At 41.9% G+C, this 24,449-nt stretch overlaps 1 protein-coding gene across 4 annotated transcripts; it reads left to right on the top strand.

Annotated features, from left to right (window-relative positions):
* Nucleotides 1–9: 9 nt before the first annotated feature.
* Nucleotides 10–23,946, top strand: LOC110528300 (protein hinderin). 4 transcript variants are annotated; one of them, XM_036983895.1, is made up of 11 exons: nt 10–143; nt 2,217–2,252; nt 2,358–2,629; nt 3,053–3,153; nt 6,080–6,195; nt 17,110–17,243; nt 18,144–18,784; nt 18,877–18,963; nt 19,135–19,250; nt 19,351–19,471; nt 21,459–21,510. In XM_036983895.1, exons 1-11 carry the CDS (start codon nt 89–91, stop codon nt 21,493–21,495), a joined length of 1,716 nt encoding a protein of 571 aa, XP_036839790.1. In that variant the 5' UTR covers nt 10–88; the 3' UTR covers nt 21,496–21,510. The 4 variants fall into 4 exon arrangements, with proteins under 4 accessions (XP_036839790.1, XP_021465927.2, XP_021465930.2 ...); XM_021610252.2 differs by lacking the exon at nt 21,459–21,510 and adding an exon at nt 23,372–23,946 and having other exon boundaries at nt 13–143; XM_036983896.1 differs by lacking the exons at nt 10–143; nt 21,459–21,510 and adding exons at nt 1,536–1,701; nt 23,372–23,945.
* The last annotated feature ends 503 nt before the right edge of the window (nt 23,947–24,449 follow it).

Below are 24,449 nucleotides of genomic sequence, written 5' to 3'. Positions count from 1 at the left end.
TGTAAAAGTTTAATCCGACCGCCAATCAAATCCCAAAGAAGAAGCACCTGGCACCCCTTGGCATCTTGTGAGTGGCGGTTGATTCAATATGGCTGCGGCAGAAATGGGAAAGAACGACTCAGGATTTGTTTGGATCAATGACAGTATCCTTTTACTTGGTTTCAATCAAAGACAGCCCCCGTATCTTATAGTCAATATTGTCAGTATGTTGATGAAGGTTGGATACGTTTAACTAACAAGCCGGGTGTTGTGTGGTGAATTTGCTAACTAGCTATAAACATTAAATTATGCTAGCTAACTTTAGCAAATCTGGATTTAATTGGCTAGTTTACGTTAGCTAGCTAGTGGTTTCTCACCTGGCTGGAAAACTGATCGGTAGCTAACTAGTTTGTTAGTCAAGGGATGTGAAATACCTTGCCAGAAGATACCGACCCTACCGTTACACTTCTTTAAGACTTGAACTGCATTGAGGTCGGAACGCAATCATTAACGCACGGCAAGCAGTACCAGAGCGCCAAGTCTAGGACCAAATGGATCCATAACAGCTTTACACCCCTCCCCCTCCATTTGTTTTGTACACTGCTGCTACTTGCTGTTTATTATCTATGCATAGTTACTTCACCCCTACCTACATGTTCAAATGACCTCAACTAACCTGTACCCCCGCACACTGACTCGGTGTCCCCTGTATATAGCCTTGTTATTGTTACTTTTTTAATATTTTTTTTTACTTTAGTTGGTAAATATTTCTTAACTCTTCTTGAACTGCACTGTTGGTTAAGGACTTGTAAGTAAGAATTTAACGGTAAGGTCTACACTTGATGTATTCGTTGCATGTGACAAGTACAGTTATATTTGATTGCATTAAAGACACCATGGTGCCAGTGCGAAATATGGATAGGAAATGTACCACAATGCAGGGATTGGATTTGCCTGGAACCTTGACATTGAATTGCATTGAATTCTATTTCTGGCAGAAATTTGTGTTTGAATCAGGAAACTTTCTTGTGATCTCTACAAGCCAAATGTAGAATAAAATTATATTTTAACGTACTTTACCAGTTGTCCATGTGGTTGGTCCTTTTGGCATTAGGAATGTGAGAATCTATCCACAAGAAAGTGGATATTTACATCAACTTTTCAAAGTGCTGGTAGTGTGTAGAATATTTATATCACCTGAAGTGTACAGACAACATAAAAATACATGCACAAGAAGAAGCATGCATATTTGTGGGGCTTGTGCACATGTTTACATGGTTCTGAGCATGCTCCAGGTGGTAGAAATATGAACAAGTTGTAATTATACTTTCCTGTGGATCTATTCCAAATTCAAATGCTTATTTCTGCCTGACTTAGAATTCAATGTAAGGATGGGATAGGCCACTGAATTCCACATTTTTGATTTGTAGTGCTCCATCGAGAAGATTGAAATATTCCTAGTTTTCCCAGAAAACTGCCATTTTCATCCTCATGCTAACTAGCAATATCCACCGCAGCCATTTTGGAATGGCAGTGTCAGCCAATCAACTCCTTTGTTGTTCAACTCAACGTGCCATTCCATAGTGGCTACTCGTAGCTAGCATAAGGACGAAAAGGGCAGTTTGTTATGGGAAAACTAGCAGTATTTCAATCTTTTCGATGGAGTAGTATAGATAAAGGTACCATTTGAAGTACAGTGGCACGTCCCATAACTGCTTTGAGGTACAATTTCCAACCAATATCTCGCGCATGCTCCAGTGTCTTAATGTAAACATGATTGTGTTCTGAGCTCAGTGTAAACAAGCGTAGCGGTAGGGTCCATTTCTTTTGGAAATGAAGTACCAATGAATGAAGAAACAATGAAATACCTATTCAAATGTTTGTAGTCCCGTGTGGCTTAGTTCGGAGAGCATGGTGCTTGCAATGCCAGGGTTGTGGGTTCGATTTCCTTGGGGGACCAGTATGAAAATGTATGCACTTACTACTTACTGTAAGTTGCTCTGGATAAGAGCAAATGACTAAAATGTTAAAATGTAGCTAATTTTGCCTAGTTAACTAATTAGGTGTCCGCTTCCTATTTTTGGGAAGTTGGCTAACGTCAGCTAATAAACAAATGCCAGCCACTTTCTGAACCCAGTTCAGTGGCTTGCCTAAGCCAATTACAACATGCTGATTTTTATTGAAGTGAGGGTCTTGTTAGAGACCATCAAATATATTTCCTAATTCAATTCACACAGCATCAGATGAAGACCAACCTGTGGTGTTCATTCCAGGTGAGGACATTAGCACTTGTCAAAGGCATGTGTGAGATAGTTCTGACCACTTTTCCTATTGCTGGCTGCTAATGTTACTGCATTTTCCATGTTTCTGTCTCTCAGGAGCGAACAAAGAGGGACACTTTCGGACAGCTTTTAAGTCGGGCACCTGGTCCAACAGCAGTGAAAGAAAGGTGAAAATGAGGTCTAAATATGGCTGTCAGATCCGAGGAGAGGCTCCTCTGAGATGGGGCAATAAAAAGCGAGGCCAGCCTCTTTCCCTGTCCTCTGTCTCTGAGTCCTCTATGGGTAGAGGACAGCTCCAGATTGCACCTGAAGCCGCAGTCCCATCCCCCAGCCCAGCCACTCGGCAGCATCTCCTCACCACCTCGCAGGTAGGTTTGCCAAGAGGGACCTCTCCCTTGACCCTAACTGGTTACTAGCTAATAACCTCTCCAGTCGGAACAGGCCCTTGAAAACATAAAGACTGGGTACACAGCTATTTCTTTATTCAACAGGGATGTGGATGAATAAAACATTTCTGATTTGAATTCTGATTGAAATTGATATTGGCCCTCTTTTCTCAGATGTTCTAAGTTGTTCTGGTGCTGATCTCATGCCTGATTAAACAATGCTTGCTAATTTGGCCAAACCAGGTAAAATAAAAAAGCAGAAACAGGCTGACATTCAATAGGGTAGTATCACTCAATATACTGCACTGTTGCTCGATGCTTGCCAAAAGTCATTGCGCTCTTTTTTTTTCATGATCTATATGTCCCCGTTTTATGTGATTCATAAAAAAACTGTCTTTTGCTCAGGCACTCTCTGAGGTGACCCAGGCTAAGAGCAGGGCCTCTCTGAAGGACCTCTGTCCCGAGGATAAACGGCGCATCGCCAACCTCATCCAGGAGCTGGCCAGGTAACTGCTCATTCAACATAAGAGGGATTTTGTGTGTGTGTTTGGCAGGGAGTGGGGGTGTAGAGATATTAGGGCTGTCCCCGACTAAAAAAAATCTTGGTCGACCCATAGTCGTCCTGTTCTTTTGACCAATCTATTGGTTGAAATGTTTAAACTTATTTTTCCATATATAAACAGACATCCTATGTGTTTGAATAAAATCAACTGCATATCTACTGAGCTTGTCTGACACTATTTGATTAAATAATTAAATAATTAGCTACAACGTAATTTCAGCCATTTAGTTTCTGACTAAAAAGTTGTTACCGAAATCCCTAATTTGTTTATGAAAAAAATGGCCCTGCTCTCTTTACGTGAAACATGTAAATATCGCATGCATGTGACCAACAGAGCCTGACCTATAGCCTATCATTATCACATCAATCAATTGGTTATAAGAAACTCCGAACACAGTAACACGTGACAGCAAAATGGATGTGGAGGACGTAAAAAATAAACTTGAAACGGGCGATTGTTTACTGGTTGCTAAGGAGGGAAATTAAATCAAGCTTTATTTATACATCACATTTCAGAAATGGAGTGCAACTCAATGTGCTTTACAGGAAAAATAAAAACAATGAAAATAAAAGCTGAAATATTTACTACACAACAAACATAAGAGGATAAAACAACAAAATAATGAGACACACTGAACAACTAAAAAGCACTGCAAGGAAAAGCAAAGCTAAAAATGTGTTTTAAGATCTCTTTTAAATATGTCCACAGTTTCGGCCACCTTCAGGTTCTCTGGCAGGCTATTCCAGAGGCTGGGGGCCTAATAATGAAAGGCTGCCTCTGCATGCCTCTTGGTCCTTTGCTTTGAGATAATTAAAAGGCCAATGCCAGAGGACATGAGCGACCTACTGGGTACATAACTTAAAAGCATGTCTAAAAACCAACAGAATAATATTAAAATTAATTCTAAAACTCATAGGCAGCCAGTGCAGAGACCTTAAACCGGTGTAATGTGTGCTCTTCATCTGGTCTTGGTCAGTACCCGTACTGCAGCATTTTGAATGTTTTGCAATTGACCAATGGATTTCTTGGGTAGACTAGACAGGAGAGCATTACAGTAGTCAAGCCTACTTGTAATAAAAGCATGGCTGAGTCTCTCTGCATCAGCCTGAGAGAGAAGCGGCCGTACCTTGGCAATGTTCCTCAGGTGGTAGAAAGCTATTTAGGTCACAGGGGAAGTCAGATCTATGGAAGACATTTGACTTAGTTGTGGAAACTACTGGAGATCAAGAAAAAGGAGGGTATAAGAGCAAGCATTGCGAGAGTATTATGTGTGCCAAACAGTTGCTGTTAGATTACAATATTATTATTATGTCTGACCATTTGGAACAGTGTAAACAATACTAAATAAATAAGTGTACCTCAGAGTCTGTTCTAATGAAATAAATATATAGTCTTTATTACAGCAGGCTAAAAACATTTACATTGCGGGTTTATTTATTGTTTAAGTTAAGTAATGAAAGCTCCCTTTATTTAATTGTATAACAAAAATGCTTGATTGCATTTCAAAGCATGAATGTCTCGTATGCTGTGTGACGGCATGAAGGAATGATTGATTGATACAGTAGCCTATACAGTATATTGAAATTTTCGGCCTTAGTAAGTTACGGTATTAAGACTAGACAGGACACGCTCTTAGGCCTACAGCTCAATGATGGTTATACAAGGCAACTATACAAAGCCGACTAATCAAAACGACATTACTTATTATAATGATGTGTATAATAATAATTGTAATAATAACAATAATGAGATCAAGAAAAATGAGGGTATAGGAGTGAGAGCTGCGTGCATATGTGTGACAAAAAGTGGTGTTAGATTACTATATTTTTTTCTGCGTGATTGGAATAGTGTATACAACACTAAATAAATTCAAAGTAATACCAGTCGGTTGTAACGAAAAACAATTGTAAAGCCTTTATTATAGCAGAGCAAATCTTAACAGCCAAATCTGTGAAATTGCTAAATCAAACTTTTTTTCCGTTGCATGAGGCTTAAGTGCTCACGGAATCAGTAGGCGATTAAACTCTCAAACAGGCAACAGAAGCAAGCCAAGAGTGTGCAAAGCTGTCATTAAGGCAAAGGGTGGCTACTTTGAAGAATCTCAAATATAGAGAATATATTTAGATGTTTTTAACACTTCTTTGGTTACTACATGATTCCATATGTGTTATTTCATAGTGTTGATGTCTTCACTATTATTCTACAATGTAAAAATAATGAAAAATCCTGGAATGAGTAAGTATGTCCAAACTTTTGACTGATACTGTATATGGATGATTTATAAAGCCAGGGACATTTAACAGTTAGGCTATTGATTATTGGCCTAATTAAGTTGGCCTAATTGACCTAATTAGGCTAGGGCTCTTTCCTCTTCTCTGATGCTGCTGCCTCCGCTGCATTGTTCTCAATACCACCCATTATTCTGGTTAACTTGGCTATTATGCACAACATAGGGAAGGGCGCCAATTATACGGCGCACTGAAAATTGTTTTAGAACTGTGGACAGAGACCGTATCCTCCGCGGGAGAAAGCGCATTTGTTATAAAATAATATTAGATTTATTAGTGTTAGACCATTATTTTTACATAATATAACCATGTACAATTTCAGTATCACATGTGTTTGAGTGATGGACTGTGCCATCCCCGTGGTCGCCTCAATGGAATTGTCCACTGGACAGGCATGAATCAGACAGATGTCTTTTGCGCCATGAAATAAATATATATAATTGCAACTGCTCGACTAAAGAAATCTCGGTCAACCAACAGCATATCGACCACTTGACTAAATGGGATCAGCCCTAAGAAATGTTCTCAAGAATTAAGTTTATTCTGCTATAATCCCTGACCCTCCACCTCTTCTTTCCCAGAGTGAGTGAGGAGAAGGAGGAGTCGGTACAGAGGTTGAAGGATGAACAGGAGAACTTTGAGTGCAAGATTCTACAGCTGGAGCAGCAGAACCAGCTCATTGTACAGGAGAGAGAGAGTATCCTTTTCTCCATGGATGCATACAGAGTAGAGGTCGACCGATTAATCGGGATGGACGATTAATTAGGGCCGATTTCAATTTTGACCAATTGTGGCCGATTACATTGCACTCCACGAGGAGCCTGCGTGGCAGCCTGACTACCTGTTATGCGAGTGCAGCAAGGAGCCAAGGTATGGTGCTAGCTAGCATTAAACTTATCTTATAAAAAACAATCAATCTTACCATAATCACTAGTTAACTACACATGGTTGATGATATTACTAGTTTATCTAGCTTGTCCTGCGTTGCATATAATCGATGCTGTGCCTGTTAATTTATCATTGAATCACAGCCTACTTCGCCAAACGGGTGATTTAACAAGCACATTCGCGAAAAAAGCACTGTCGTTGCACCAATGTGTACCTAACTATAAATATCAATGCATTTCTTAAAATCAATACACAAGTATATATTTTTAAACCTGCATATTTAGTTAATATTGCCTGCTAACATGAATTTCTTCTAAATGGGGAAATTGTCTCACTTCTCTTGCGTTCTGTGCAAGCAGTCAGGGTATATGCAGCAGTTTGGGCCGTCTGGCTCGTTGCGAACTGTGTGAAGAGAATTTCTTCCTAACAAAAAACGTAATTAATTTGCCAGAATTGTACATAATTATGACATAACATTGATGGTTGTGCAATGTAACAGCAATTTTTAGACTTGGGGATGCCACCCGTTAGTTAAAATACAGAACGGTTCCGTATTTCACTGAAAGAATAAACGTCTTGTTTTCGAGATGATCGTTTCCGGATTCGACCATATTAATGACCTAAGGCTCGTATTTCTGTGTGTTATTATGTTATAACTAAGTCTATGATTTGATAGAGCAGTCTGACTGAGCGATGGTAGGCACCAGCAGGCTCGTGAGCATTCATTCAAACAGCACTTTCATGCGTTTTGCCAGCAGCTCTTCTGTTAATGACTTCAAGCCTATCAACTCCCGAGATTAGGCTGGTGTAACCGATGTGTAATGGCTAGCTAGTTAGAGGTGTGCGCGCTAATAGCGTTTCAAACGTCACTCGCTCTGAGACTTGGAGTAGTTATTCCCCTTGCTCTGCATGGGTAATGTTGCTTCGAGGGTGGCTGTTGTCGTTGTGTTCCTGGTTTGAGCCCAGGTAGGAGCGAGGACAGGGACGGAAGCTATACTGTTACACTGGCAATACTAAAGTGCCTATAAGAACTACCAATAGTCAAAGGTTAATGAAATACAAATGGTATAGAGAGAAATAGTCCTATAATTCCTATAATAACTACAACCTAAAACTTCTGACCTGGGAATATTGAAGACTCGTGTTAAAAGGAACCACCAGCTTTCATATGTTCTGAGCAAGGAACTTAAACGTTAACTATTTTACATGGCACATATTGCACTTTTACTTTCTTCTCCAACACTTAGTTTTTGCAGTATTTAAACCAAATTGAACATGTTTCATTATTTATTTGAGACTGAATTGATTTTATTGATGTATTATATTAAGTTAAAATAAGTGCTCATTCGGTATTGTTGTAATTATCATTATTACAAATATATATTTTACATATAAAAATCGGCCGATTAATCGGTATCGGCTTTTTTTGGTCCTCCAATTATCGGTAGAGGCGTTGAAAAATCATAATCATTGACCTCTAATACAGAGGGCCTATCTCACTGGCATTGTCTGTGTGAAGTATCCTCAAATCCAGTCTTTGAGGGCCACAGTGCCTGCCGGTGTTCTGTTGCCTTCCCAGGTCTGTATCAGTCACTGATTTAAAAGAGCCATGTGTATTTGCCCACACTGCAGCCCAGTCTGCCACTAAATAATTAAAAGCTATTCCTATCTGTCAGCAGGGGGCAGCATTGCATACAGCTTGATATCACCACTGCAAACCTCAGTGGTATGACAGATACTCCATGAGCGTTATTACATGCACACGTAGCTCCATTCCCTCCTGCTTTTTCTACGATTTTGAGTCTTGGCCACGTCTTGACATTTTAAAATGACATTTGCCCCATGTCTGAGTTCACTGTGGTTTACATCCAGTGTTTTGAAACCGTTTCCTTCTCTGACGTTTTATCTTGTGGGACTGTGGCATTTGCTCTTCTCTCATGTCTTGGTAATCTTGTTCTTCTTGATGCACTGAATTCTGTCATACACTACAAGACCAAAGGTATGTGGATCCCTGCTTATCGAACATCTCATTCCAAAATCATGGGCATTAATATGGAGTTGGTCCCCCTTTGCTGCTATAACAGCTGCCCGTGCTTTGTGCACGGGGGCATTGTAATGCTAAAATAGGAATGGGCCTACCCCAAAATGTTGCCACAAAGTTGGAAGCACAGAATCGTCTAGAATGTCATTGTATGCTGTAACGTTAAGATTTCCCTTCACCGGAACTGAGGGGCCTAGCCTGAGTCCAATGGCGGCGTGCTTTACACCACTCCAGCCGACGCGGCTACTCGGCCATGGAAACCCATTTCCTGAAGAACAGTTCTTGTGCTGATGTTGCTTCCAGAGGCAGTTGCAACCGAAGACAGATGATTTTTGCGCGCTTCAGCACTCTGCGATCCCATTCTGTGAGCTTGTATGATCTACCATTTCGGGGCTAAGCCGTTGTTGCTCCTAGACATTTCCACTTCACAATAACAGCACTTATAGTTGACCAGGGCATCTCTGGCAGGGCAGAAATTTGACTTGTTTAGAAAGGTGGCATCCTATGACGGTACCATGTTGAAAGTCACTGAGCTCTTCAGTAATGCCATTATACTGCCAATGTTTGTCTATGGAGATTGCATGGCTGTGTGCTCAATTTTATACACCTGTTACCAACAGGTGTGGCTGAAATGGCTGAATCCACTAATTTAAAAGGTTGTCCACATACTTTTGTTTCTTACCTTTTTATGACCAGTTACAGCACCACCAGTTGATTCTCTTGGCCTGACCTGGCAACTTTTCTATAATTCCAACAGCATCCCATAATTACCCTGTTTCCTCTACTTTTGCACCCCCCACCCTCCTTGATGTCCTCTTTAATGATTCCACTCAGGTCAAACCGACGTGGTGAGAGCCGTCAATTTAGGGGGAAAACGCTGCGAAATATGAAAAGTAATCGCCGGTTGGTAAATTGCACAATTGGCAGCAGAGCTGGGAAATTAGAAAAGCACAACTCAATTAAAGGCACTTTGACTGGGAGACCTGGCATTTACACAAAACTTCTAAACTCCATTAAAAACAAATTTGAGGGGGGAAAACCCTTTGATTAAAGCACCCCGAGGGGATAACCGGTCTTTAACGCACACAGAGTCGTAAAGAGTTCTGAGACGTAGGATTCCAGATGGATCTTTTAAAGGTTAAGGAGACACCAAAGGCAAACAGACTAGGGGAAGACTTGTAAAGTCTAATTCCATGACAGTCTTATCTACCAGAGTCAGGTTATCAAGGGGAGGATGTGTATATTTCTCCTATCTAAAGACCCGCAATGAGAGATGAGTGAAAGCGTTCTTGTTGAAATGTTGTTTGTCAGGACCATTTTGGAGCTCAAGTGCTGAATAAAATGTAAGATTTGAATAAGCTTGTAGTTGGTTATTTCTCCTTGGCATGATGTCTTGGAGAGGTAAAAAGGATAGATATCAATTCTGAGTTGGTGCTTCACAAATCACATACTTCTTTTTTAATCAATTACCTTACTATTCTGTCAGTGGCCGTGGTTGAAATAAGTGTCTCTACCCTCCTCCCTTAGGCAATGGTTAAAGGGCTAAACTTAGAATTTTCTTTGTCACATAATTTTTGTTAGACCTTTTAATACCATCAATTGACAGAGTAAACCTTAAGCTATAGTGATTGTTAGCAAGTCTATTTATTGGTATTTGGTTGGGTTGATTGTAAACTGGTTTATTTGTATTGGCTATAAGGCAGTTATGCTAACTACACTTTCATCAATTACCCATCACCGTGACCTAACACACACCCAGTCGATTTTGCACAGTGCAAAAATGGCCGGCTTTAAAAATATTCCTCTCCTGTGCAAATTTATTCCACCTAGAGGTGGATTTCATTTGGGCGTGGCCTGACGGGGCGAGTGAATAATTTTGACAGGCCCTGTCTGAAGCCTTCGAAAGCAAAGTCTTGATTTTGTATATTTTTGGATTGAGGGGCAGAAGAAGCAGTTGCTACCGCTTTGATTGAAGAGGGTGGGCATTCGGATTGGCTCATGCCCAAGACTTTTACTGTTTTTGGCATTGGAATAGAACCTTATCAATTGCTCTCTAGTCGTCTTAGATTACCAGGCCTTGAGAGGCGGGTCTGCGTCTGCCCAACAATGTTTTTAACGTAAGTGTGTTGTTTACACTCAGAACATCCACATCCTATAATCGGCATAGGTATTGTTTGTGGTTGCAATGACTGTTGGTTGGAGCATGAGGCTTGCAATACCAGATTTGTGTGGGTTGACTCTGACATGTACTAGATTCCTTTGAATAAAAGTGTTAACCCAGAGGACATTATATTACCTATATGAATCGGTTGACATGGAAATTGAAACAAATGATTGGTCGGTTCTGTCGAGTTTTGATAGCCATGTGTCATAACATAACTTCAGTTGTCATGACTCCCTATGATTGCTATGACGTAACGTCAGTGGAAAAACAGCCTTATGCAGACAGACGGTTCAGGTGTTACTTACCGGTAGAGTGTATGAAAGAAGCTTTGGAGCATTTGTCGACAGGGCATTCACTTTCATTCCACTTCATCTGAAGTCTTTCTCTTGCTCTACTCCGTTTCATTTCCCAGGCTTGATTGAACTCCTCCGACACCAAAGTGTTTTCTCCTAGCTTATCCTTCCACAGACTGTTACTTCAATATGGCTTCACTTTGAAACTTTCATTTGCTGTTAAATCAGGGACTTTTAAAGGTGATGTGTTGAGAAACTCATCAGCCAGGGGCGATGGCCCACCCATAAAAATATATGGCCTGGAGCAGGGAGGTTTATGGGTAGTAGTTGGTTGGTAGGAGTGCGTTTGAGACTGTGTACCCGTCTTTGTGGGTGACTACAGGTGAGGATTTGGTAATGTGTTATTCTAGGTTCATTGCAAATTCTCTGTGTGGGGGTTTGCATATACAGCTCTGGAAAAAATGAAGAGACCACTGCAAAATGATCAGTTTCTCTGGTTTGACTATTTATAGGTGTGTTTGGGTAAAATGAAAATGTTTGTTTTATTCTATAAATTACTAACAACATAAAATGTTGTCATTTAGAGCATTTATTTGCAGAAAATGACAACTGGTCAAAATAACAAAAAATATACAGTGTTGTCATACCTCGAATAAAACAAAGAAATACGTTCATATTAATTTTAAACAACACAATACTAATGTTTTAACTTAAGGAAGAGTTCAGAAATCAATATTTGGTCTAATAACCCTGATTTTCAATCACTGCTTTCATGCGTCTTGGCATGCTCTCCACCAGTCTTTCACATTGATGTTGGGTGACTTTATGCCACCCCTGGCACAAACATTCAAGCAACTCGGCTTTATATGATGGCTTGTGATCACCCATCTTCCTCTTGATCACATTCCAGAGGTTTTCAATGGGGTTCAGGTCTGGAGATTGGGCTGGCCATGACAGGGTCTTGATCTGGTGGTCCTCCATCTACACCTTGATTGACCTGGCTGTGTGGCATGGAGAATTGTCCTGCTGGAAAAAACAATCCTCAGGGTTGGGGAACATTGTCAGAGCAGATGGAAGCATGTTTTCTTCCAGGACAACCTTGATTCATGCGTTCTTCACAAAGACAAATATGCCCAATTCCAGCCTAGCTGAAGCACCCCCAGATCATCACCGATCCTCCACCATATTTCACAGTGGGTGCGAGACCTGGAGAGGCCTACATGCCTCTTCTTCTTATTGGTGTCCTTTAGTAGTGGTTTCTTTGCAGTAATTCGACCACGAAGGCCTGATTCACACAGTCTCCTCTGAATAGTTGATGTGGAGATGTCTGTTACTTGAACTCTGTGAAGCATTTATCTGTGCTGCAATTTCTGAGGCTGGTAACTCTAATGGGGAAAAAAAAAAAAATAACTTATCCTCTGGGTCTTCCTTTCCTGTTGAGGTCCTCATGAGATCCAGTTTCGTCATAGCGCTTGATGTTTTTTGCGACTGCAATTGAAGAAACTTTAAAAGTTGTTTAAATTTTCCGGATTAACGGACCTTCATGTCTGAAAGTAATGGACTGTCTTTTCTCCTTGCTTATTTGAGCTGTTCTTGCCACAATATGGACGGTCTTTTACCAAATCGGGCTATCTTCTGTATAGCAACTGTACCTTGTCACAACACAACTGATTGGCTCAAAGCATTAAGAAGGAAAGAAATTCCACAAAATAACTATTAACAAGGCACACCTGTTCATCAAAATGCATTCCAGGAGACTAAATGGCAATAGTGTGCAAAGCTGTCAAGTCAATTTGATTTTTTAATATATACCCTTATTTTACCAGGTAAGTTGACTGAGAACACATTCTCATTTACAGCAACGACCTGGGGAATAGTTACAGTGGAGAGGTGATGAATGAGCCAATTGTACGCTGGGGATGATTAGGTGATCGTGATGGTATGAGAGACAGATTGGGAATTTAGTCAGGACTCTTGGGTTAACACCCCTACTCTTACGATAAGTGCCATGGGATCTTTAGTGACCACAGAGAGTCAGGACACCCTGGGGGTGGCTACTTTGAAGATTCTCAAATATAAAATATACTTTTTTGGTTCATACATGATTCCATATGTGTTATTTCATAGTTTTGATGTCTTCACTATTATTGTACAATGTAGAAAATATTAAAAATAAAGGAGAAACGTGGAATGAGTAGGTGTGTCCAAACTTTTGACTAGAGAGAGAGATCATTAGGAAAGTATTCAGAACCTTTGACTTTTGACATGTTTTTTACTTTACAGCTATATTCTAAAAATGATTACATTTAAAACATTTTCCTCATCAATCTACACACAGTGACAAAGCAAAAACAGGTTGTTAGAAATGTTTGCAAATGTAACAGGACATCCACCATAAGTACACAGCCAAGACAACGCAGGAGTAGTTTCGGCACAAGTCTCAATGTCCTTGAGTGGCCTAGCTAGAACCCGGACTTGAACCCGATCGGACGTCTCTGGAGAGACCTGAAAATAGCTTTGCAGTGATGCTCCCCATCCAACCTGACAGAGCTTGAGATGATCTGAAGAGAAGAATGGGAGAAACTACCCAAATACAGGTGTGCCAAACTTGTAGCGTCATACTCAAGAAGAATTGAGGCTGTATCCTCCAGACGTGACATCCCACAGCACGATGCTGTCACCATCATGCCAGGTTTCCTCCAGACGTGACACTTGGCATACAGGCCAAAGAGTTTAATCTTGTTTTCATCAGACCAGAGAATCTTGTTTCTTGTGGTCTGAGAGTCCTTTAAGTGCCTTTTGACAAACTCCAAGCGGGCTGTTGTGCTGTTTTCTGAGGAATGTCTTCTGTCTTGCCACTCTACCATAAAGGCCTGATTGGTAAAGTGCTGCAGAGATGATTGTCTTTCTGGAAGGTTCTCCCATCTCCACAGAGGAATTCTGGAGCTCTGTCAGAGTCACCATTGGGTTCTTGGTCAACTCCCTGACCAAGGCCCTTCTCCCCCTATTGCTCAGTTTGGCCAGGCAACTAGCTCTAGGAAGAGTCTTGGTGGTTCCAAACTTCTTCCATTTAAGAATGAGGAAGGCCACTTTGTTCTTAGGGACCTTCAATGCTGCAGAAATGTTTTGGTACCCTTTCCCAGATCTATGCCTTAACACGATCCTGTCTCGGAGCTCTCCTTTGACCTCATGACTTGGTTTTTGCTTTGACATGCACTGTCAACTGTGGGACCACTTAGACAGGTGTGTGCCTTTCCAAATCATGTTCAATCAATTGAATTTACCACAGGTAGGATGGAAAGGATGATCAATGGAAACAGGATGCCCCTGAGCTCAATTTTGAGTCTCATTTCAAAGGCTCTAAATGCTTATGTAAATAATGCATTTCTGTGTTTTATTTTTCATAAATATTCAAAAATGTCTAAAAACATGTTTTCACTTTGTCATTTGTCGTTGTGTTTAAATTGATTATATTTATTTAATACATTTTAGAATACGGCTGTAACGTAAAAAGAAATGTGGTAGAAGGAAGGGGTCTGAATACTTTCCGAATGCGCTATATACGGATGATTTATAAAGCCAGGCACATTAACAATTAGGCTATTGTTTATAGACCTTATTAAGTGGGGATTTCCTCTCTCCTCACTTTTCTTAGACAGTTAAGGCAAGGGCTGTTTTCTCTTCTCCTAACTCCGCTGCTGCCTCCGTCGCATTGTTCTTAACATCAATATGTTGGTTAACTTTGCTATTATGCACATACCAACATGGTCTAGGGAAAGGCGCCAATTCAACAGTGCCCTAATGTTTCAGAACTGCGGACAGTGACCACTATCCAACGCAGGAGAAAGTACATTTTATGTAAAAAAAAAAATATATATATATATATATATATATATATATATATACATACAGTGGGGCAAAAAAGTATTTAGTCAGCCACCAATTGTGCAAGTTCTCCCACTTAAAAAGATGAGAGAGGCCTGTAATTTTCATCATAGGTACACTTCAACTATGACAGACAAAATGAGAAAGAAAATCCAGAAAATCACATTGTAGGATTTTTAATGAATTTATTTGCAAATTATGGTGGAAAATAAGTATTTGGTTACCTACAAACAAGCAAGATTTCTGGCTCTCACAGACCTGTAACTTCTTCTTTAAGAGGCTCCTCTGTCCTCCACTCGTTACCTGTATTAATGGCACCTGTTTGAACTTGTTATCAGTATAAAAGACACCTGTCCACAACCTCAAACAGTCACACTCCCAACTCCACTATGGCCAAGACCAAAGAGGTGTCAAAGGACACCAGAAACAAAATTGTAGACCTGCACCAGGCTGGGAAGACTGAATCTGCAATAGGTAAGCAGCTTGGTTTGAAGAAATCAACTGTGGGAGCAATTATTAGGAAATGGAAGACATACAAGACCACTGATAATCTCCCTCGATCTGGGGCTCCACGCAAGATCTCACCCCGTGGGTTCAAAATGATCACAAGAACTGTGAGCAAAAATCCCAGAACCACACGGGGGGACCTAGTGAATGACCTGCAGAGAGCTGGGACCAAAGTAGCAAAGCCTACCATCAGTAACACACTACGCCGCCAGGGACTCAAATCCTGCAGTGCCAGACGTGTCCCCCTGCTTAAGCCAGTACATGTCCAGGCCCGTCTGAAGTTTGCTAGAGAGCATTTGGATGATCCAGAAGAAGATTGGGAGAATGTCATATGGTCAGATGAAACCAAAATATAACTTTTTGGTAAAAACTCAACTCGTCGTGTTTGGAGGACAAAGAATGCTGAGTTTCATCCAAAGAACACCATACCTACTGTGAAGCATGGGGGTGGAAACATCATGCTTTGGGGCTGTTTTTCTGCAAAGGGACCAGGACGACTGATCCGTGTAAAGGAAAGAATGAATGGGGCCATGTATCGTGAGATTTTGAGTGAAAACCTCCTTCCATCAGCAAGGGCATTGAAGATGAAACATGGCTGGGTCTTTCAGCATGACAATGATCCCAAACACACCGCCCAGGCAACGGAGTGGCTTCGTAAGAAGCATTTCAAGGTCCTGGAGTGGCCTAGCCAGTCTCCAGATCTCAACCCCATAGAAAATCTTTGGAGGGAGTTGAAAGTCTGTGTTGCCCAGCAACAGCCCCAAAACATCACTGCTCTAGAGGAGATCTGCATGGAGAAATGGGCCAAAATACCAGCAACAGTGTGTGAAAACCTTGTGAAGACTTACAGAAAACATTTTACCCCTGTCATTGCCAACAAAGGGTATATAACAAAGTATTGAGAAACTTTTGTTATTGACCAAATACTTATTTTCCACCATAATTTGCAAATAAATTCATAAAAAATCCTACAATGTGATTTTCTGGATTTTCTTTTCTCATTTTGTCTGTCATAGTTGAAGTGTACCTATGAAAATTACAGGCCTCTCATCTTTTTAAGTAGGAGAACTTGCACAATTGATGGCTGACTAAATACTTTTTTGCCCCACTGTAAATAAAAAAGTGTTTGTGTTGCACCATTGTTCAAACATAATATAACCATATACCATTTCTGTAGCAAATGTCTTAGACTGATGAACTGTGCCACCCCCATAGCCTCCACAATGGATCAGTCCACTCAGACAGGCACGAATCCGACAGGTGTCGTGTACACCATGACCAACAGCCTATCGACCAAACAATGGACCAGTCGACTAGATGGGGTCTGCCCTAGTACACAGTATGAGATCCCATGCTTTCTTACCCCCATTGCCACTCTTGCATGAGTATGTATCCATATATGTGTACCTACCTTACTCACTCAGCCCGGGTGTGCGTGCGAGCGGTGCCACCACCGCCATTAGCGGGACCCTCATGCCCAGCAGTGGTTCTGCACCAGATGAGCTGTGTCCTGCCTTCTGCAGCGTGGCGCCAGTCAGGTGCCAGCTCTCTGTCTGGCATCACGGCCCAGCTCTGCTCAGCCTGGGCCGACCCAGATGGAGAAGTCTATAAAGCCCCTCAACTTTTTATCATGCTCTCTTTTCAGTTTGTCCTTTTCAACTTTTTGAGATAACGCACTGTTCTGTTTACTTTCCTGGCCTAATGAAGGCATGGTGGTTGGAGATGTCATTTTGGGGTTATATTTGATGTCTTCAAAATGTCAATTGAAATTTTTCCCAAAAAAGGGAATAAAGACAAGAATATTACCCTTAACCCCCGCCCCCTGTTGCCCAGGCCTACAGCAGCAGTACCGGGAGTGCCAGGAGCTGCTGGGGCTCTACCAGCAGTACCTCTCTCAACAGCAGGAGAAACTCAACCAGTCTATCGCCCAGCTCAGCCACTCCCGCAGCTCCAACTCCCACAGAAAGGTACTCACTCTGTGTGTGTCTGTACGAGTGTGCGTAGTAAGTGTGTGTGATACAGACGTGTGTCTGAGAGAGATGGCGAGTGGTGCGTGTCTGTGTGTATAATCTTCCCCGGTGAGCTATCTCCAAGCTTCCGCCACTGTTCACCATCAATCACAATGCTGCCAACTGGGAGAGAGAGACTCACACACACATTTTATTTTTAAAGGACCCTTACTTGGACCTAGACAGCATATCAGATATCACAATAGTATAAAAAAAAATAATATCACTATACATTATGACCACATACAGTAAGTAGCAGAACCGGTTGCTTTTCTCAAGGTAACCATTTAGAGACATCTTCCTGGGTCCCCCTGCTCTGAGGATAGATCACTTTGTCGTCCTCCGTGTCCTACAGTGGGGCTGAGTAATGTGTTTGCATGCTCTGTGACCTCACACTGAATTAGTCACTCTCTTGTCTTGCTGAAGGTGGGCTTTACCTTACTTTGTGTTTATCTCTCTCGCTTCATTGACCTTCGTTTCCCTGTGCTCAGCACTTTCATGAGAATCTCAGTCTTTCCCAAACCCAAATCTTAGTTCTGCATTCTATTGGTGTCGGGTCCATCTTGGCTTAACCACTGCTTTCTCACAGAAAAGTTAAAAAGGGTGAAGGGAAGGAGTGACTATCAGAGTGAGGTAACTAACTGCAAAATTGACCTCTTGCCCTTACCACTTATACACTTGTGGAGATAGGAGACAAACACATGACACATTTCAGATTTTATTGATGCTCACATAGAGCTTACTATAGGCTGAAATTTAGTACAGGTGCATAACATTAAATAGTAACATTGAATAATATATTTACAATAGATGATAAAGAAGGGTATATTTGACTAGGTGGCTCTCTTGTCTCCACAGGCCCCCAGCAGTGAGGTAGGCTCCACCAAGCCTAGCAGGGCAGAGATAGCCACAGCCTGGGATGGCTCCTACCTGGGCCTGCCCACTCCTGGAGGAACAGGGACAAACGGAGGAGGAAGAGAGAGAAGTGGCAGGGGAAGAGTCCCATACCTCAGTCCCGCCTCTCTCTCAGACGACCTCCACTCAGCCACCTCCCCTCCCTACTCCTCCTCTAGCAACCAATCCCAGGGACCAATCAAATGCCAGGGTTGCCGGGGAGTAGGAGCCCGTAGCAGACGGGAACATCTGGTCAATGGGCGGTCTCCCCATAGGGGGGCCACAGAAGATCATCGACTGGGCAACACCAGCCCACGGCTCCACAACAATTCTGGTGAACCACCCGAAGACAGCAGACGTCTACCTGGACCCCGGAGGTTACTACTCGAAGGGGACCCAGCATGGCAGGAAGCAGGGTCAGAGAGGGACCTAACCGCTCCCCTCCTGGGCCGGGAGGACTGGGAGGAGAGGAGGCACCAGCTGCTCCTGCAGAAGCTGCAGCTGGAGGTGGAGAGGGAGCGACTGCAGGCGCGGCTGGCGCAGCAGGAGGAGAGGCTGATCAGACAGAACCAGCAGCTCCTCCACACACGCCTCGATTACAGCAGGTATTGAGTTTAACTATATTTTAGAAAAATGATACATCTAACAATATATGCACAATAATTGGGGCATGTACTTCATTTTGTCTCTCTTGCAGGTTCCAGCAAGCCACTGCAGCTGAACTCGGCCACTCCATGTCCAGAAACGGAACTGATCCTTTACCCAATGAACATGTGTTACTCAGGTAAAATCATGTCACTCACTCACTCACTCACTCACTCACTCACTCACTCACTCACTCACTCACTCACTCACTCACTCACTCACTCACTCACTCACTCACTCACTGTATCTAGTAATCTAGCCTTTAGCTTACCAAGCAGTTGAATGTGAGCTTGACTGTGTGTGTCTGCAGTGGAATGAGAGGGTGTGACGATGCAGAGAACTTGGGTGAGACAGCAGAACAAGAAGCTCCTCCACTCAAAGACCATACTGCACACATCCCCCTGCAAAACTCCATACATTTACCTGGTAGGTTGTGTGTGTGTCGGGTCGCCAGTCCTCCATCCCTGGCTAATCGTCTCCGTCATTAGGGTTTTGAAGTCCATTTGTTGTTGTCCTCCATCTGCAGAGCCTTGTCATAACAATTCCAGGAGGGATATGGCCACCTCTCTTGTGGTGTCCCATAGCAGACTCGAAGCCACCCCAGCACCAGTGATGCCTCCCGCGCTACGTAGGACTCCCGATGCAAGGTAAGCCACATTGGATCCCGGTGTCCCAATCAAAACACTGTTACATCCCATATACCACTGCTGTTTCCACTGTACTGCACCGCAACACCACATCATTATCAGCACTCTCAAGGTCAAAATAAAGTGTGTTGTCCAAAAAGTAATTTATGATGACATTATTATTATTATTGTCAAATTTTGTGTACGTAAGTTGCAGGTGCTGGGTACAAAAAGTAAACACAAAATAGAGAATAGGTCCCTGATGGAATAGAGAATAGATCCCTGTCCACCGATGAATTCTCCTGGTGTTCTGTTGTGTAAGGTCAGCTTGACCTTTGACCTTGGGTCAAAACGCTGCACAGTAAAACAGCAGGAGCGTTCATCAGTGTGCGGGTTGCTATACGTTATATCATATGTGTACATTATTACAATCTATTATTAACACACACTATGAGCACTAAATAAACAGAGCATCTTTAAAAGTAGTTCTATATTTTCAACAGCATTTCATAGTGCATTTTTTACCCACTTACCCACTCTGGAAACATTTAGATTAGAAATACACAAACCAGACTATTTTTATGAACAGAGCACGGGGGAAATGCAATATATCGGTGCACGGGTAAGGAAACAAAATACAGGTTAGAAAAAGGAAAGGAAGGAAGGAAGGCAGGCCTGAGGCAGGCCTGGCCGGCATTGGTCCTTAGTGTTTGATGGGCTAAATTAAGCTTTCTCCCAGGCTAGCGGCGAGGCTGACAGGAGCCAAGCTGCGTTCCATTAGTCGGTCTAGCTGGGACCCAGCAGCAGGTAATTGAACAGACTTCTGTGGGGATGCACTGTCTCTCTCTTTCTCTAGCTCTCCCGCAATAATGAGAGGGGAGAGAGAAGAAGGAGAGACAGAGAGCGCAGAGAGGAATGAATCACTAGCGTGAGACACACTATAAAAAGGGAATGAAATTCAATTATTACCCCCCCCCCCTCCCCACACTTTTTGTTGAAAGGTAATTAATGTGACAATATGTGTCTGAGTGTGCACTTCTAGTTAGCAGAGAATGCTGTGGACAAATGTTTATTAGCATGTCATTTTTATGTTTCTTACTTTTTCCCTTTTTTACTTCTGGCAAGTGTATTTTTGTCTTTGCATATGAGATGTTCTTCAAGTGTGAACTCCAAATTTCCTTCTACTGGTCCATAGCCTAGCCAACATGAAACAGAAAGACAGCTTGTCTCTGACTCAGCCAGAAGGACAGCTCTTCACAATGTTCTGAATCATAAACAATGCAGTATGGTTCAAGTAACCACCACCACCATGCCAATCGAACAGTGTAAACTCAAGCAGATGGCCATTAAAACCACAAAGGGAAATAATGGATACAGATCATAATGACAGTGAACTTTGAAGGCATTTCAATTGGGTCCTTCTGAGAGGTTTGCTCTTAACAATGACCTCGTTTATCATTGTTAAACCGCTGTATTCACCATTCAATAGTTTAATTATTATGCGCTTGATCCATTGTTAAACTGTAAACTTTAAACAAAACAAAAAGTTTTGCTGAGGTCAGTGCAAGACATCCAAGATTGTCTTGCACATTTCACACTCTGTATGTTCAAAAACCAACAGATGTCTGTCTTGGATAATTGATCGAAGCCAACTAAATGGGAGCAACAGACAGTTCTGGTCTCCTAAACCCCTCCAACCAGCATAGTAGCCAAGAGTTGATTTGTAATCTTCCAACAAACCGACTGTAATCAGTCAGATTAGACTAGCGCATCTCCTCTGCCTGCTCTGCTCTTAACTGCCCTTTCATCCAGACAACAACCAACCCCAGAGATGCAGAGCTGCTTAGGCTAACAAGCACCGGAGAATGCTAGCTTATGTATGGACAGATAAATATTTTGTAGTCCGCAGTCTGGCAGCAGCTTCCTGCATTATTCAGATAAAAATCTGATTTTGTGTGTGTGGAGGGAATCAATGAAGCGAGTCATTTTAAGGGTTTTTGTTTTGCAGGGAGGGGATGTTGGCGAGGGTCGTCCTGACACTGTAGACTTTTGCAGATGTTATGAGACTGATGGGTAAGCCCTACGATGCCCATGTGTCCCCCCAACAAACCCAAACAATCATTAAGTCTTAACTAATAGAATGTTAAAGGTGCAAATCGCTAAATGGGACTGTGGGTTAATCCCCGGCCTCCTGTGTTAGTTAGTAAAGAGTTCCATTGCACCCTACTGCTCCTCCTGCATTGAATGGCAGGGTATGTACCTGCCTGCCATCATAGGATTTTTAGATTACTGTTTGGACTGAAAATGAAAAGGGGAGCTGGGCAAGATGGCCATCTATAATGAGAGAAGAGCGAAACAACTGGGAGGGAAGGAGAAGTGGATAGACAAATTGCAGTTCTGCGAGAGCCAAGTTAAAACTTTTATAGTAACCCAAGAAAGTATAGATATGTCTGGTGAATTTAGCCGCCAGTCTGATGTGGAGGGTAGCAACATTTTTGAATAGTCATTGTCTAATGTAATTATTATTTTTGTCATTGTGACTGTGTAAATACACAGAGAGTAGTGAAGCAGAATCATAAAGGGCTCCCTTGAGTTATATTAATACCCGTAGGCCGTTCGCTATTGAACCTTGCGTAAAACAACGAAGGCCTTTGGTACACATGGCCCCTCCAAACCATTAGAATTCTCACCATTCGGCCAATTCCCTTGCCGAAACTGTACCCACCCCCCCAACCCCTTCCTCTTGTTATAGATTGTGACCACCGGTAAGTGATGCATTATTCATTACAGCGATGTCATCCGTTGATGGATTGCTGTTTGAGAGCCCTGTCCATTAAATAAATCTACAAATATAAATGCTAATTCTCACATTTCAAGAGGGAGCCCAGACAAAGTTTCTCTCTCTCCCACTCGTTCTCTATCTCTCACACACACACACACACACACACACACACACACACTGTCATTCCTCTCCCCACTAACTGCTATTGACCGGCAGAAGGAGACCAAATGAAGAAGACAGATTTACTTACTTTAGCTTCAATCATGTTTATTTCCCAGCGGGTATTATCCCCTATAGGTGTCCCCTCTGTTTTCTCTCTCCACACTCACAGATTCATTCAATGTACTGTACATAGATTTTCTAAATCATTTGATGGAAAACTACAGTGATCATTATTTCTAAACCAATTAAAGCCATGAAGTTAAAATACAGAAAATAGAACTAGAAATATTATGTAAACAAATACAAAAAGACTCTGACCGCACATGCCAACTGTCGGCCAGATGCAAATCGATGCTGCTTAAAACGAGCAGAGAATTATGTTAGCGTGCTTTAAGAATTCATGTTTTCTATCTGGTATGCACTCGTCCAACTGTGTACACACTGAATAATTTATCAAGCAGCCATACTGAAGGATGGAATCTTTATTAGCTTAATCTTTCGCTTTGGTTTATTTATTTCTGCCCTCATTCTTATTCTGGTAGAGAATGCCCCCGTGCGTCCTCGCTCGACTCTTTCTGTTGCACCTGTAACATCTCATGCCCTTTTGCTTGTCGACCCCAGGGCTTTAGACTTTTATCGCTGGTTGTGTTAGGCATCAATGGACACTACAGAACAGAAACATTTTATTTACAGTTCATCCGTATAGGGATATCCTTTCATATCTTCTGTATGCTAACAAATACGAGGTGCACTACACATTTGCACTACAAGCTTTGTGCCACAGACATGCTTTGGCCTCATGCCTTGTCTAATTCTTGTTAAGCAATAGAATAACATGAATGCTGGAGAGTTTTAATTTTAAGAAAGGACAATATTACAAAGGCAATATTGCAATTATGTTAGCAAGAAGACTTACCATAGTTATCAAATGCGTTTTCATTCATTGATTCCTCTCTTCATCTGTGTTTTTGCTCTAGGTTGGACTCCTCCTTGATTGAGTTGTTGGAGGTCTTCAGTCCCATCTCTGTGCCCAAGCGAGGCAACCCTCCCCGACGCCCGCCCCCCCTCAGTGCCCCAAAACCAGCCCACCAAGCTCTGCTCTCCCGTCCTGGCACCTACCGGACCCCCCAGCAGGACCTGGAGGAGAGCCAGATACTGGAAGAAATCTTCTTCATTTGCTGAGGGGGTGGGGGATCCGGGGGTAGGTACCCTGAGAAAAATATGTATATTGAAATCAATCTTAATAATTAAAATCAAGATCAGTGCCTTCTGTTTGTCTTACAGTATGAAGTTCCAAAACAATCATGATTTTGTTAATTATACTATTTTGTGTTTGCAATACTTATTTTTATATTTAATATAAATAAACTGTAATTGAATATCTTTGTGTAGTGGTCCCCACATGTAGTGACATGGTCACCCACAAAGTAGCTAAATGCGCTATATTTCTACTCATATATGGATGTCTTTTAACTTCAACATAAATGGTCAATTGTTTGTAAAACTTCTGTGTGCTCCACTGACCACCTTGGTCACATTATCTCAGAGATGGACACATTAGGAAACTGAAGTATTATTAGATCTGGGTCATATTAATTAGGGCAAACCGTAGCAAAACAGGCCCTGTTTAAGGCCCTTTTAGAATATGCAGTAAGTTTGAGTCAAGACACAGGTGTATTCTAGACTGTGCTTTATTATTGAGCTAAGCTGAGACGCATCATTCATTAAAATGACAAAAGAGTCCAGGGACCAGAGAAGAGATGAGGGCGGGAGCCTAAAGCGCATTAATCAATGAGAAGCCTACCTCATCAGACATGGCAAAGCTCAACACGTAACATTCAATTCCCCATACCCTTCATGTGCTGAAATTGTCTTCAGAATACGTTTGAATCCATTGAAGAAGTAAATGTTATTCTCCTAAGAACACTAGCTTGTAGGAATAAACCCTTGATAACAGCATTGAAGGTAGACTAAATGATCAGAAATTTAGTAACAATATTTGATGAAATAGTGCAGTTTTTGATGGGTGTTTTACCCTGGATAGAACTGAACACT

This window comes from Oncorhynchus mykiss, chromosome 7 (assembly GCF_013265735.2).
Source record: "Oncorhynchus mykiss isolate Arlee chromosome 7, USDA_OmykA_1.1, whole genome shotgun sequence".
Classification (NCBI taxonomy): Eukaryota; Metazoa; Chordata; class Actinopteri; order Salmoniformes; family Salmonidae; genus Oncorhynchus; species Oncorhynchus mykiss.
The sequence above is the reverse complement of the archived record's forward strand: the minus strand, read 5'-3'. Positions and strand labels throughout refer to the sequence as shown.

What these genes read in the sequence shown, in the direction of transcription:
- LOC110528300 (XM_021610252.2), top strand. Translation starts at nt 89, where the DNA reads ATGGCTGCGGCAGAAATGGGAAAGAACGACTCAGGATTTGTTTGGATC. An exon ending in CATTGTACAGGAGAGAGAGA is followed by an intron (nt 6,196 to 17,109) that starts GTATCCTTTTCT and finishes CCTGTTGCCCAG; the next exon opens with GCCTACAGCAGCAGTACCGG. An exon ending in CGTAGGACTCCCGATGCAAG is followed by an intron (nt 19,472 to 23,371) that starts GTAAGCCACATT and finishes TTTTTGCTCTAG; the next exon opens with GTTGGACTCCTCCTTGATTG.